The sequence below is a fragment of the Buteo buteo genome, chromosome 13 (genome assembly GCF_964188355.1).
Source record: "Buteo buteo chromosome 13, bButBut1.hap1.1, whole genome shotgun sequence".
NCBI classification, from domain to species: domain Eukaryota; kingdom Metazoa; phylum Chordata; class Aves; order Accipitriformes; family Accipitridae; genus Buteo; species Buteo buteo.
The window spans coordinates 37,256,326-37,270,443 of NC_134183.1; the positions used below are offsets into that span (position 1 = coordinate 37,256,326).

The following is a 14,118-nucleotide window of genomic DNA, read 5'->3' on the forward strand; positions in this document are numbered from 1 at the left end:
TTTGAGACCTTCGTCCCAGAGATCTCCTTGGAGGCAAGCAGACCTGGTCTTCACAGGCTTTCAAGGACACCATGCCCTCTTGCTGGGGTGCTTGCAACACCATCGGTGTGGTTTGGGGTGAGTGAGGCTGAGCCCTGTGCTTTGGGGTTTGCCTGGAGTGTCCTGACGTCTCCCCACAACATTGAAGCTTCCCGGATGGGAGCCATCCCTTTCCCCAGGAGCCTGTCCCCCTCCTTTTCTATCCGAGTGAAGAAAGCTGGGGGGGGGGGGTGTCCCTGCCTTCAACTTCTGCCTGTTTATGCTGCCCCAACAGCCACCCGCTGTGCTTGGATGCTCAAAACCCTGTCGCATCCACTGTCCACTAATCAAATACGATTAAAACAGCACTGTCTTAATCGTATTTGATTACTGTCTGGCACATAGTACAATGTCATCTAACTGGGTGACAGCGATGGCACCGGAGGCAGGTCTGGGTCATTTTCTTTTTAAGACAGCAGGAGCCCACGGTGTAATTTCTGCTGCTTTCCCCGCTCTGGGCTTTGTGGTGTGCGTGCTTGGGTTTGCATGTCTGAGCGTGGGAGAGACGCGGCGCTGGTGGGTGCTGGATGTCCTGCGTGTATCGTGTAAAGGGATGCCCTAAATCAAAGTCTGCGCCTTTCCCTTGCAGCCCATCCCAATCCATCTCCAGCCTCCCAGGCGCTGGGGCTTTGAAGGCAGCCTTGGTAATCCCTAAAATCTTTGGCAGCTCTGGGCCATGGGTGGAACTGGATTTCAGCATCTGTTTACACAGCCCTGCCCGAGGCTTCCTGGAGCTGTCTTGGCAGGCGGCAGGCTGGGGCCGAGGTGAGAGATGACAGCCCTGGGAGGAAGACGGGAGGTGGCTTCATTGGTTTGCTTGTTTTCTTTCCCTTCTTTGACACAAGCAGGGTGCCCTGGGGGTGAACTGAGCTGCTGCTCTTCATGGTGGCTTCTCAACTCTTCTCTAAACCCCCACCATCAGTATGGCCATGGGATAGCTCTGTCTCTGCACACCTGCAGTCCTCTCCACCCAACCCCTGAACCCATCAATGGTGAGGCGGTTCAGGGAGCCCTTAATGAAAAATTGCCCGTGAATGGAAATTCAGGTCTGGGTTGTGCTGTAGCTTTGCAAGCGAGGGAGGGACAGAGAGGAGCTGATGGGGGTTGTGGCATCCCAGCCTTGCAGCAGCTGGTGGCCACGGTGGGTCAGGATGGTGATGCCAAGTGCGCTATCACCTGCAGCATCCAACCCAGGAACCACGTGGCAGGGTGCCCTCTCTGTTATGAATGAGCGATGCTTAATATGGCTAATAACTTGCTATAAAAGCTGTGAGTAAACCTGGCGAACGTGGAGGAATTCACCTTTCTGGCAACAAAACACCAAAGCTAGGGGGGAGCAGCAGCTCTGCGAGGTAGGCAGAGACTTTCAGGCATGGCTTAGGGCTGCTGGGAGCTTAAATCTTATTGTTTACCCTTATCCCAGGCTCCAAATCCTGTTCCCAGCTGAGTTTGCAGGAATAAGCTCCTGTACCCCCCCTATTCCCAGGCCGGGAAGAGAGGACCCCAGCTGGGATAAAATTCATGTTAACAGCTGTATCCTACAAAATGAAACCAAAACTCTCATTGGGGCCGTGATGTTTTTCATCCTTTCTGCCCGTAATGGGAAAAATATGTGCCTGCCTGTTAGCAGCAAAGGCCGTTCGTGCGAGGAGCTGCTGGCTGTTTCTAGGCTGGTTCTGCCTGGGGACCCCCGCGGAGACCTCGGCGCCATACCCGGACAATGTTGGTGTTGGCATACGGCAGCTCCTCAACTGCCCCTTTCCTTGCCCTGTGAGCTGGCTGGACATTGAATCGTGGGGTTGGAGAGCTTGTGTGGAGGCTTGAGGCTCTGGGACAGCTGGTTTTCAGCTGATTTTGGCATTGGTGCCTTCCCCCACCTGCTGCAAGCAGTGATGGGGGGAGTTTTGGGTAACCTATAAATGCATCCTCCCTCCAGGGTCATCGTGGGGGGTTGCTACGGCACTGGAAGGGCTTTGGGGGAACTGGGGGTGAAAGGGGGTTCCCCTTGAGCAAAGGGGATTGGTGATGAGCTGTGGTACCCCAGATGCTGTTGAGTCTGGGGGATTTTGGGGGTGCACAGAGGCAGCATGCACTGGCTTGTTTAAAAAAAAAAAAAAAAAGGTATTTATTGCTGTCCGTACAGTTTTGGTTATAAGGCGAGGGTGGCTGCAGGGGTCTGTCCGGCTCCTGCAGGTGAGCGCTGGCAGAAGGCACGAGAGCTGGACCACCCGTGCCTCGGGGTTGGGGAGATGGAGATGCTCAGCCCCCTGCCATGAGACAAGGGGTTCCCCAGCACCCTGGGGCAGCCGGGTATGGTCCATATGTCCCGTGTGGGAATGCTAAAGCACTTAAAGGGTGTGTTTATGGCTTATAGGTCAGCTCAGCTTCTCTCTCTGTCATCTGGGTTTTCCCAATCTTTCTTCCTCCTGCTCCATCATGCAGCCCCCACTCACTTTCCCATCAGAGGAGCGCTGGGAAATTATTTTGGTCTCTTTGAGCTCAATCCCTCCCTGCTGGGGTTGGAGCCAGAGCAGGGCAGCTCGGTGGGTCCAGCCCAGCCGAGCGTTTTGGACTGCAGGCTTCAGCAGTGAAAGGGAAGGGGGGGGCGGGGAGCGCAGAAATCAGCTGCATCACATCTGGGAGAGGTACTGAGGGTAGCAGGGCCTGATCCTGCAACATGCAGGGAGGGTGCAGGCACCATGGGTGCTCCCAGCACCTAGCCAGCAGGAGCCTTTTGTGCTCCTGCAAGGATGAAGCCTACGGAAAAGCTTCTCCTGCTCCACAAAAGTGGCCTGATCCAAGCCTGTGACACCATCCAACGTGTCCTACCGCACCCATCCTGCTCACAAAGCACCATCATATCTCTGCCCCCAGAGCCATGTGCCCTGGGAACCCATGCCCAGGCTATTCCCCCACTCTCAGACTGATCCTGGTGCTTCCCGTGAGGCTGGTGGTAGGAAGGATGGGCCTGGCCAAGGGCCCATGCACTTGTCATGGTGGGGATGTCATTTTTGGTGCTGCTGGACCAATGGGACCCTTTTTGTGAGAGATCCCCTCCCTGGGCACAGCTTGCTGCTGCGGGTGGAGGAGGCCTTACGGTGGTGGGCTCTGGGGATGGGTGATGGTCACCCAGTTGAGGGTGGACTTTAATCCTACAGCCGCACTTTGGTCTCAGGAGGGAGATAAGTCAGGAAATGGCAAATTTGGACACCTAGAAAGCGGCAGCACGGTGAGGATCTGCTCTGCATCACCCGAGCTTGTTTGAAGCTCTCAGCTAATGGAGCCCAGCCCTGACCCCATCTAAGAAGGGGTTGATCTACCAGCCCTGGGCCTGAGTCTTGGCCCCCTTTGACTCCTGACCACCCACAGTTCCCAGAAGCTCAGCAAAGGCATGGCACTACGTGAAGATAAATGCTACAGAAAGAGGGGGAACCCCCGAGGCATCGTTTCCTTCTCCCCCCTTTAACAGCAGAGCGCGATGCCCAAAGCCAGCAGGAGGGTCCCCAGGCAGACCCGGGGCACCGCTCCTCCAGCTCTGCTCTTCGACTCCCTCGGCATGTGATAAACAATCACCAGCTTTTCTCCAGCACCGGAGGGATCCATTTCATCCCCCTTGTAGCAGCTCTGACCCCCGAGGTGGCTGGCTTGGGGGTCATCTCGGAGCAGGTCTTCAGCTGGATTCTCCGACCCAGCCAAGGCCACATTGACCGAGACATCCCGCGTGCCCACGTCATTGACAGCGAGGCAGGTGTAGATGCCTTCATTCTCCTTGCTGAAGTTGGGGATGGCCATGGTGCCATTCTTGAAGACCAAGAAGCGCTCTTGGCTTTGCTTGGTGCTTCCATCCCGTGCCACGTTGGGCCCGTTGATCTCAATGCGGCGGCTGGAGGTCTGGATCTTCCACCTGATCTCTGGTGGAGGGCTGCCCGCCACGCTGCAGTGCAGCGTCAGGGTGAGGCCATCGTACATGACGGTGTTGTCCAGGTTGGAGAGGTAGGTGAGCTGCACGGAGGGGGCAATGCAGTGGTGGTCAGGGATGTCTGTCACCGCCCTGCCCTTCAGCCTGCCGGGAGCCACGCACAGGGTAGACCCCCCCTTGGTGATGGAGACGGAGGTGTTCTCGGTCCACTTCTTCAGCCAGAAGACCTTGCAGGAGCAGTTGAAGGGGTTGTTGAAGATCTGCAGCTGGGACAGGGAGGGCAGGTTGTCAAAGGTGCCCTCGGCCAAGGTGGTTAACTCGTTGTCGTTGAGCCAGAGGGAGCGCAGGTCCTTCAAGGCACGGAAAGCGTCCCGGGGCAGCCCGACCAGGCGGTTGTTGTTCATCTTCAGGATCTGCAGACCGCTGAGGTTACGCAGGTCCTGCCAGGGGAAATCCGCAATCTTGTTGTGGCTCAGGTCCAGGTTCTTCAGGTGCACCAACAAGGCGAAAGCCCCTGGTTCCACCACCCCGATCTGGTTGTAGCCCAACCACAGCGACTGCACTTCGGGAACCTCAGCGAAGGAGCCTTGCCCCAACCAGCCGATCCTGTTGGCCGACAAGGTGAGGATGGTCACGTTGGAGGACAACCCCTCGGGTACCTCCTGGAGGTCCTTGTAGGCACACTCGGCCAACAGCCGCCCATTCTTCTTGGTGGAGCAGGAGCAGGCACTGGGACAGGCCAGGCAGGGCCCCAGGAGCGCAGCCAGCCCCAGGCAACAGAGCAGGGGCCTCATCCTTCCTTCTGGGAACAGACATGGGGGGGAATGAATGGGACAGGTCTAGCCGAGATGGGGATCTGCTTTTTCTCGCCAAACACTAACAGGAAGCAGCAGAAAAGCGAAGCGTCCATGTGATTAACCCCAGCACTTCAGCTGGAAATGGCTGTTTGAAATATTTCCTAATCTGAAGAAGGCGTTTCCTTGCCAAGAGCAGAGCTTTTGACTACCTCATGTGAGCGGGCAACTTCCCCTAAACGCTTTCCGTCCTCCACTAGAAAATGCTTCTTTATGATCTTTGATGAAATACTCCCCCCCCGCCCCGGGATGCTGCTTCCTCAGGTTTGGGGATGAAAAGTGGGAGCTGGGGGTTTAGGGTTCACCCTGCTGAGGCTGGAATTGGGAGAAACAGAGCAACCACAGCTCTTTCACAACCAGCCTTCCCCTAAACTATCAAGTTGTTGAGATTTTCAGCATGCTTTCAAGCCTCAAACCAACCCCCCATCTCCACATTTTTCCATGTCATGGAAAAACCCAGCTTCTCGAGTGCTTTTTCTCAGCAAGAGAGTGTGGGGTCCCTGGCTGCTGGAAGTCTTTAGAGCAAAATATTTCTGAGCTAACTCCTTACTCCCCTTCTTCTTGCCTTGTGCGTGCTCGGTTCCTGGCGTCTGCAAGCTGTGTCCCACCAGGGAAGAGGTTAACTGCGGCTCTGCGAGGAGCTGGCAGCGAGACCCCTTTGTCTCTGCCTTGTAGGCAAGTTTTGCTGCTCCTTCCAGTCCCTTACCCTGTCATTTAGGGCAGGAGGGGGGAGACATTTTATTGGCTATAGACAGGCTGAATTAAGACCTGCTCAACAACTGGGGGGGGGGGGGGCAAAAGGGGGTCTGTCCTGCAGGGATAGACCACCCCAGGGCTGGGATTCAAGGGATAGAGAAGGAGCCCCGAGGGCTCTGGGGGTGCTGGAGGACCTGGGGGGGGGGGGTGGGTGGGGTGTGTGTGCAGTTGGCCGATGCATTTAAAACCCCTGTCTGGTGTAATTTTGGGGTGCCCCATATCCGTCCCAGCCCAACCTCCCCAGCGAGGTGTCGGTCCCAGCTTGCCGGGGCAGAATCCCCGGCACCACGACCGAAGCGCTGCGGGCTAAAGGGGAGCAGGGCTGGGGGGGGGGCAGGGGGGATCCCCGAGCCCCTTGAGCTCCCGGAGCAGCCCCCCCCCCCCCCAGCATCCCCCCGGGGCCGCCGTTACCTCTCCCCGCCGCCTCTCCCGCGGCCGGGGCGGGCCGAGGCAGCCCGGGGGCGGTGGGAGCAGGGCCGGCACGTCGCATACCAGAGCCGTGAATAACCACCCAGCCCTCCCTTCTTCCCTCCCTCTCCCGGGCCGGCCAGCCCGCTCTCCCCACGGCCACGGCTCTCCCCGGTGTGTGTCCCGTCCCCCCCCCTTCCCCTCCCCGGCCCCCCCTTAGCCACTTCACCGGCAGCTTCGAGGTGGATGGAGCCCGGTCGCCTTCGCTTCTCTGGAATAGGGGATTAACGGGATGGCCGGTTCCCCCGGCCCTCGTCGGGCTTCTCCTCCCCTCCCCGTCCCCCGGGGGCCCTTTTGTTTTCCATGGCACCGACCCATTCCCGCTGTCGGAAAACCTCCCGCCCGCCTCCCACCCCCCCCCCCCCGGAGCTGCTGCCGGAGCCCAACCGCGCCCGCTTCCCCCCCCCCCAGAGCCATCTCCTCTACCCTGTCATAAACTGCTGATAAAAGCTTTTAAAAGTAGATCGTGGGGCATTCGTCCTGCAGCCGGCATCCTCCAGGCTGGCAGGACCACTCGGGTAGAGGTGGGCATCCAGGACTGGGTTGCTGAGCGGTTTCTTGCTCCCTGCCCTCCCCTACTCATCCACTGGCCAAACTGGAGCATCTCTGGGAGGAAACTCGCCTGCTGCGGGGCTGGGGTTGGAGCAACACGGTGCGAATCGCCCTCAGCGTGGAAGCACCGAGGTGTCTGCAGAGGTGTAAGGACCTTCATCCCGGAGCAAGCCAGACCCTCTTTGGAAAAGGCCCTGAGGAAGAGGAAGGTGGAGCGGGGGGGGGGGAGCTGGAGTCCCCCCGGGAGAGCTTCAACTCCATCTATCCCGACCACAGCTCCCTGTCTTCACACTTGTGCTGACGCAGCCGTCGCTGAGGCCAGGCTGTGAACAGGCTTGGGGTTAAAAATAGTGCCACGCAAGGGAGAAGGGGATTATTCTGATTCTAGAGTAGTTCATCGGGTGGGCTTGCAGCGTGGCTGCTGCAGGATGTGCTGGGTGAGCCAGGGATTTTCTCCAGGGGGGTCAGGACCTGCTTTGCAAGGTGTTTGCGGGGGCTCTCACTGCCCCCCTTGGGTGTGATGCTCTCACGGACAGGGCCAGCGTGGGGGTTGCTTCCTGACCCCCCGTGGGTTGATATCGGTGGTGGCCCTCACCCCGGCGCAGAGCAGGCTGACGTCTGGCTGGAGGCGTATGGTTCCTCAGCCCCCCCCTGCTGCGAAGCAGGTCTCGAACATCTTCAGAGCCTGTCAGGAAGGGTTTGGGGGCTCTGACCCGGTGGAGAACGCAGAACAGAGGTGACTGCAGAGCCTAATTCTGCCCACTCACACTCACGGAGCAGATGAAAGATGCTGCTCTGATCACTTTTACGGGGACCCCAGACTCCACCTGTGATGCCGTCGAGGCACAACCCCTTCAGCGGGTGAGGGCTGTAGTGCTGCCGGTGACGGTAGCGCAGGGGCCATGGTGATACTCTTTTCCCTTGATTTTTTTGATTTGGGATAAGAGATGATTTGGGGATGGGGCGGGGAGGGGGGGGAAACTTCTTTAGTCTGGGGCTGTCCTGGGCAAAGGGTGCCAGACGCCTTCCAACAGCTTAGGTGACAGCATGAGCATGTGACAGCCCGGGCTGCGTGGGCACGAGCTTGTCACCATCACGCGTGGGCACGTCCCACTCACCTCCCCCCCGGGCTGGTGGCAGACTCTGCAGAAGGGTTAATGCCTTAGGAGGGGCTGAGCCATCCTACCGGGATGCTTTAACCCTTTCCAGGAGAAGCCCTTTCCAGCCCCCCCTGGACACGGAGGGGGTGGGAGGGTGCAGAGCTCCATCCCTGAGCTCCTCTTGTGCCTTTGGGCACCAGGTGCTAATTAGTGCCCTCCTGAAAAGGAGCAAATCTCAGCGTAATCCAGCATCGGTAGGTAGCTCATCACGATGAGATTCCCTGTAGATACGTTAGGCGGGGAAATCTATTACTCTCTAATTAAACGGAGGCAGAAATGATTGTTCTTTTTCTATTCCTTCTATGTTTCTAAGCATGAAACTCAATTATAAGTGTATCCGCTGAAGGGGATTTGTCTACAAGGGGGAGTCTCTGCTTGGCACGGGGTTTTAAAAGCTGGAGCAAACACCTGGGCTGCTGCAGAGCAGCCTCAAATTCCCAGGATTTAGGGGATTTGGCTGGGCAGCCCCCTGCCCACCGTCTCTTTGCTTGCTGACCTGCTTTGTCTGTCTCCCCCACGCTCCCTGCCGCAGGAGAAAGATGCAGAGGCCGGACTTAAAATAGAAAGCCATCCTCTGGAGGATGGAGAAACGAGTGTTTGCTTGGGAGGGTTCTGCTGGGATGCGGAGGCTGCGTTTGGGGAGGGTGAGGGGTTTCAGTGGGGCCTCAGGGGCCACCCATGGGTGCTGGTAAGTGGGTGACCATCCCCACATGACTGCAGGATGCTGCCTCTCAGGCAGGGACACTAGGAGGGCATGTGGCTTCAGAGCTCCAGATAAGAAAAGCAATCAAAGGCAGCCTTAAATCTTCGCCATGTAATTGTGGGCTTAAATCACCAGCGGGACAGGCTGGGGAGGGGGCATAAATCCACCGGGCACCTTCTTAGCACCCCAGCTCTCGGGACTGGGAGCACTTGGGGACTGGGGTGACAGTAACCCCTGCCCAAGCAGCCCTGTCCTGCCCCCAGCATGGCTCTGCGGGGTGGCACAGTGCCGGGAATATAGTCATGTATGTACATACGTATAGGCTGTGTATAGGAAATAAGCGTTGGTGGGGGTGTGTGCACAGAGAAAGAACGTGTATACATGGGTAGTGTAGGTATTTAGCGTGTATTTTTACGTATATTGAGCATACATATTGCGTGTGCATAGATACACAGAGCTTAAATTGTATATATTGCACATATTCTTACTGCATATGTATGCATATAGTGTATGAGCATTGGCACGTGTGTAGAGAGTGTGCGTGTGCTGGGGGAAAATATTGTTTGCATTTTTGTATACAGTGAGTTTATAGAGAGTGTGTCGACAGCGTATGTAAATATATTTGGTGTATTATATTTTCGTACATGTGCTGTATTTACGTATATTTATATTGCTTGTATAGACTGAGTCCATACGAAATGTGTGTGCATAGTGAGTGCACATCACAATTATTTGTGCACATACATAGTGCGTGTGTATATGTGAAATGAGTGTATACGGCATAGATGTGTATATATAGCGTGCATGTATCTCTATATATAGTATGTGTGTGAATTCTATGTAATATGCATATATATAAATACAGAAATAGAACACATGTACTGTATGCGTGCACAGCGTAGGGGTAGAAACGTATATATATATATATTTATAGTGCGTGCGTGCTTTGCCTGTAGCTGCGGCGATGTGTCCCCGCGCCGTCTCCCACCTCCTCCGGGTCCCCTCGGCCGTGCCAGGCTGTACCGGGGGCTGTACCGGGCGCTGTACCGGGGGCTGTACCGGGCAGAGCCCAGGGGCAGCGGGCACGACCTCCCCCCCCGGCCCCCATCGAGCACAGACCCGGCTCCACTTTCAATCCCTTTTATTAACTCTTTCACAGACAGAAGCTCGCAGAAAGGCGCCCGCGGCTCTCGCCGGTCCCGGGGCTCCCGAAGACCGGAGTTGGGGGGGGACGGGACGGACGGGGGGGACACGGTGGCGGCCACTTCTCGCCTCCCGGGACCGGGACCCCCCCACACCCCACCCGCCCGCCCGCCAGCAGCACGGGCGCGTCTACGGCACAGACACTTGGCTACAAGGCTACTCTACCCAACACACATCGAGGGGTCCCACCGGGCCGGGGGGGGCGGGATGGGACCGGGGGGGGGGGGTCGGGCCGCCCCCGTGTCCCCCCCGGGGAGCGGGCGGGGGGGGGCGCGAAGCCGTGCAGCCCCTCCGGGTGCTGACCGGTTCCGCGGGGAGCGCACCGGGGAGGGCACCGGGGAGAGCACCGGTACCCACCGGGCAGCAGGAGGGCTCGCACCCCGGCACCCATCGGTGCGCTGTGGGCACCCACCGGGGAGCGGCTGGGACCCACCGGGAAGAGGCGCGGAGCGGGGAACTGGGGAGGATAACGGCGAGGAGCGGTGGGGACAGCACCGGGCTGCGGTGGGGTTCGCACCGGGGCTCGGACCGGCGGCAGGTAGGACCGGACCGGGGAGCGGAGGGGACTCACCGGGGACTGAGGGAGCGGCGGGACCGGACCGGGGAGCGGAGGGGACTCACCGGGGACTGAACCGTTTCCAGAAAAAAAAAAATAAAAGGTTTTGGGATGTCGGGCTTTTTTTTTCTTTTTACCCATTTTTTTTCCTTTTTTTCGTTTTTTTCCTTGAAGGGGAAAGAAAATACGGGGCGAACGGAGGGCAGAGGCGGGCGGGGGACCGGCAATCGTTGTGATGGTGTCGCCGAGCCGGGAGCGATGGACCGCCGGTACCCAAAAGGGAAACGAAATCGTGGGAGAAACGTCCCGCCCGCATCGAGCATCCCCGGGGCGAAGTCCCTTCCCCGGGCATCTGCCGCCTGAGGGAGGAGGAGGAGGAGGAGGAGGAGGAGGAAGGGCAGGCGGGCGTCGCTGAGGATGCTTCGGTCTTTCCTCGGAGGAAAAGCAGCGGCGGTGCCCCGGGAGGCTGGGGGGGGGGGACCGGGGGAGGTGGGGACCGGGGGGGAGGTGGAGGGGGTGCGGGGAGGCTCAGCGTGGGCGCTGCCGGTAGTTGCCGTTGATCTCTTGGGAGATGGTGACGGCCTCGGCGCCCAGCGGCAGCTTGTCGCTGTACTCAGAGCGGACCTCGAACTCCTCGCCGTTGGCTTTGGATTGCGACTCCACCATGGAGCTGGCTGCCACGCTCTCCTCTCGCTCCAGCTCCGGAGCCCCTTCGGCTTCTCTCCTCCTCCTCCGTCTGCCTCCTTCATCATCCTCCTCGTCCTCCTCGTCTTCTTCCTCCACATCCGCTTCCCCCACCTCACTGGGATTGTAGTTCTTCTCGGACTCCAGGTAGGAGGCGCGGGGGTCAAAGTCAGCGGCCATGTGCTTCTCCATCTGATCTGGGTTCTGGGCCTTCATGATGAGCTTGTAGGTCTTCCCTTGGTACTTGGAGAGGAGGTGGCACCACGTGGCCCCCATCAGGGGTAAGGTGGCCAGCACCAGCAAGAAGATGCTCACGACTACGATGATGATGAGCGAGGGGATCTCTTTTTTGGTGGTGAAGACCACTTGGACCTGGCAGTCCTCCCCCAGGTAGGTGAGACACACGGAGTAGTTGGTGCCGGGGTCCAAGCCCTGGAACCAGTACGAGTTCACCCCTTCCTCGATCTTGGACCACTGGACCAAGGCGTGGCCCTGGCTGCTCTCCTGGCACAGGTAGAGCATCCTGAGGTGGACTTTCTCAGGCTGCATGTAGGTGGGCGTCAGCTGCACCCGGGCATCACGCTCCGACACATCTAAGGCGATCACCCCGAGGTCGAACGTGTGCTGCTTGAAGTCGCCGCTCTGGTTGAAGGCGTGGTTGGAAATGTACTTGCTGGTTTGTGTGGAGCCACACTTCTTCTCAAAGGGGGGAAGCTGGAAAGGGACTTGCCCATCTCCCGTGGACTCTGTCCCGGCTGCCAAGGATGGTTGGCTCTGCCGGGTGGGACCGAGGGGTTTGTTCCTCTCATCCGGCATGAGCACACTGTTCTTTGCTCCCTTGGCCCCAGGCTTCTTGTCGCCCAGCTGTGCTTTACCCCCCAGCGGGTCCCGCCCGGGCTGCAGCGGGTATTTCTGCGTGCCTGCCACAGCCACATTGACTGAGGTCTGGTTGCTCCCCATTTCGTTGGTGGCCAGGCAGGTGTAGGTGCCTTCCTCCCGCTTGCTCAGGTGGGGAATCACCAGCGTACCGTTCTTGAAGACCAAGAAGCGCTCGGGGTCCTGTTTGGGAAGGTCCTTCCCGGCACTCTCCTTCGGGTTCCCATTGAGCTCCAGGATTTGGCTGGAGGTGCGGATCTTCCAGCTCACTTCGGGCAGCGGGGTGCCCGTCACAGCACAGTGTAGCGTCAGAGTGAAACCATCAAAGAGCTCCGTGGTATCCAGGTTGGGGTAATAGGTGAGCTGCACCGTAGGCGAGGTGCACTGCACGTCTGGGATCTTCCCCACTGGCACTCCTCGGAGCTGCTCTGGGAGGGCGCAAGTGATGGAGTCCTTCTCAGGGATGGAGATGAGCGTGCTGTCCATCCACATCTTCAGCCACTGGAGCTTGCAGGAGCACTCAAAGGGGTTGTTGTAGATCTGCAGGTGGGAGAGGGAACTAAGCGAATCGAAGATACCCTCTGCAAGGGTGGTGAACTTGTTGTTGTTGATGCGTAGGGACCGGAGGTCTTTCAGGGTGTGGAAAGCCCCCTGAGGCACCAGAGCCATGTGGTTATTGTTCATCTTGAGCAGCTGGAGAGCGCTGAGGTTGTAGAGGTCCTGCCAGGGGAAGTCCACGATCTGGTTGTGGCTGATGTCAAGGTTTTTCAGCTGCACGAGGATGGCGAAGGTACCGGGCTCAATGGAGCGGATCTCGTTGTGTGCCAACCAGAGGGAGGTGACCTGGGTCACCTCCACGAACGAACGCCGCTGCAGGGAGGTGATCTTGTTGGCCGAGAGGCTGAGGGTGGTCACGTTGGAGGGCAACCCCGTGGGCACCACTTGAAGATCCTTGTAGGCGCAGTCGGCGAACTGGTGGGCGTACTTGTCCACGCAAGCGCAGGGGTCGGGGCACGCCCGGGCCAGGCCGAGCAGGGCCATCAGCCACAGGGATAGCAGCGGGGCCATCTTCCCCTGCCAAGGGACACAGGGGGCTCTCAGGGCTCCCAGCCCCTCTCCCCACCCCGCTCCCGGGCCCGGTCCCCGCCCGGCGAGAGGCGGCGGCGGGGCCGCGCCCCATTGTCCGGGCCCGGCTCCCCCCAGCTGCCGCCCCTTCTCCCCTCGCTCCTTCTCATCCCCCTTTCCCTCCTCTCCTCCTTTTTCCTCCCTTTCCCCTCCGGCTCTTCCCACCCTTCTCGCTCTCTTTTTCTTGTCTTCCCACCCTTCTCACTCTCTTTTTCTTGTCTTGTTCCCCCACCACCAAAAAAAAAAAATCTCGTTTTCTTTCTTCTCTGCTTTGATTTCTCCTTTTTCTAGTATTTCTTTCGCTTTGCTTTTTTCTTTCTCTTTCCAGCCTTTTCTCTCTTCCTCTCCCGACTTTTTGCCTTCCCTTCTCCATCTCTCCCTAGTTCTATCCTTCCCTATTTCCCCCTCTCCCCTGACCCCCCCTTCACCCCTGCACACTCACACCCCCCCCCCCGGTCGCCTCGCCGCACCGGGGGGTGACCCCGCACCTTACCCGCTCCTAAGTGCCGTTAAGCAACACGCAGCCCTTCTCTTCGCCGTTACCGGTCCTCCGCATCCTCCTCCCGAGCCTCGTCCCTGTGGTACGGAGGAGCTTTCGCCAGCCCGGACGCCACGGTGAGGGGCGCGGTGAGGAGGTGGGGGACCCCACCCGTACCCCCCCGCACCTCTCCGGGCTGAGCTGCGAGCCGGAGCGGGGCCGTACGGGCACTGGGCTGCCGAGGCGAGAGCGAAGGGAGGAATTAGCATTTCTGCCAGCCTCCCCCTCCGCACGGCCGCCCCCTCCCTCCTCGCCACCCCTTTTCCCATCCCACCACCCACCCACCCACCCACCGCTGCCGCTCGCCAGCCTCCGGTGGGGACGGAGCCGGCTGCTTCCCGGGGCGGGCACGGCACCCCCCCACACCAAAAAAAAAAAAATTTTTTTTTTTAAATTACCCGTCATAAACGCCCTCCCCGCAGAAGAACGAGTACAACTCGCACTTGGCAGCAGCCATAATCCAGCCTCCCATCATGATACCCGCGTTTCCCCCGGGTCCCCCCCCCACCCCCGGAGGGACCGGGATGCCATCGGGGCAGATACAGGCCACGGCTATCCCCGTTCTCCCGGGACGTGGCGGGACCGTAGTCCTTTGGGAAGCGCTTGTGGCCGGGGAACCGGGGCTGGGGACCCAGCCCCCCCCCCC

At 59.1% G+C, this 14,118-nt stretch overlaps 2 protein-coding genes across 3 annotated transcripts; both read right to left on the bottom strand.

The window, feature by feature from the left end:
• Window positions 1-2,576: 2,576 nt before the first annotated feature.
• ISLR (immunoglobulin superfamily containing leucine rich repeat) lies at window positions 2,577-6,376 on the bottom strand. 2 transcript variants are annotated; one of them, XM_075045678.1, is made up of 2 exons: window positions 6,245-6,376; window positions 2,577-4,799 (listed from the first exon to the last, which is right to left on the bottom strand). In XM_075045678.1, the coding sequence occupies exon 2, from the start codon at window positions 4,789-4,791 to the stop codon at window positions 3,541-3,543; it is 1,251 nt and encodes a 416-aa protein (XP_074901779.1). In that variant the 5' UTR covers window positions 4,792-4,799; window positions 6,245-6,376; the 3' UTR covers window positions 2,577-3,540. The 2 variants fall into 2 exon arrangements, with proteins under 2 accessions (XP_074901779.1, XP_074901780.1); XM_075045679.1 differs by lacking the exon at window positions 6,245-6,376 and adding an exon at window positions 6,019-6,090.
• A 3,395-nt stretch (window positions 6,377-9,771) lies between these two features.
• ISLR2 (immunoglobulin superfamily containing leucine rich repeat 2) lies at window positions 9,772-13,484 on the bottom strand. Its single transcript, XM_075045684.1, has 2 exons — window positions 13,428-13,484; window positions 9,772-12,883 (listed from the first exon to the last, which is right to left on the bottom strand). The coding sequence occupies exon 2, from the start codon at window positions 12,875-12,877 to the stop codon at window positions 10,778-10,780; it is 2,100 nt and encodes a 699-aa protein (XP_074901785.1). The 5' UTR covers window positions 12,878-12,883; window positions 13,428-13,484; the 3' UTR covers window positions 9,772-10,777.
• Window positions 13,485-14,118: the final 634 nt, after the last annotated feature.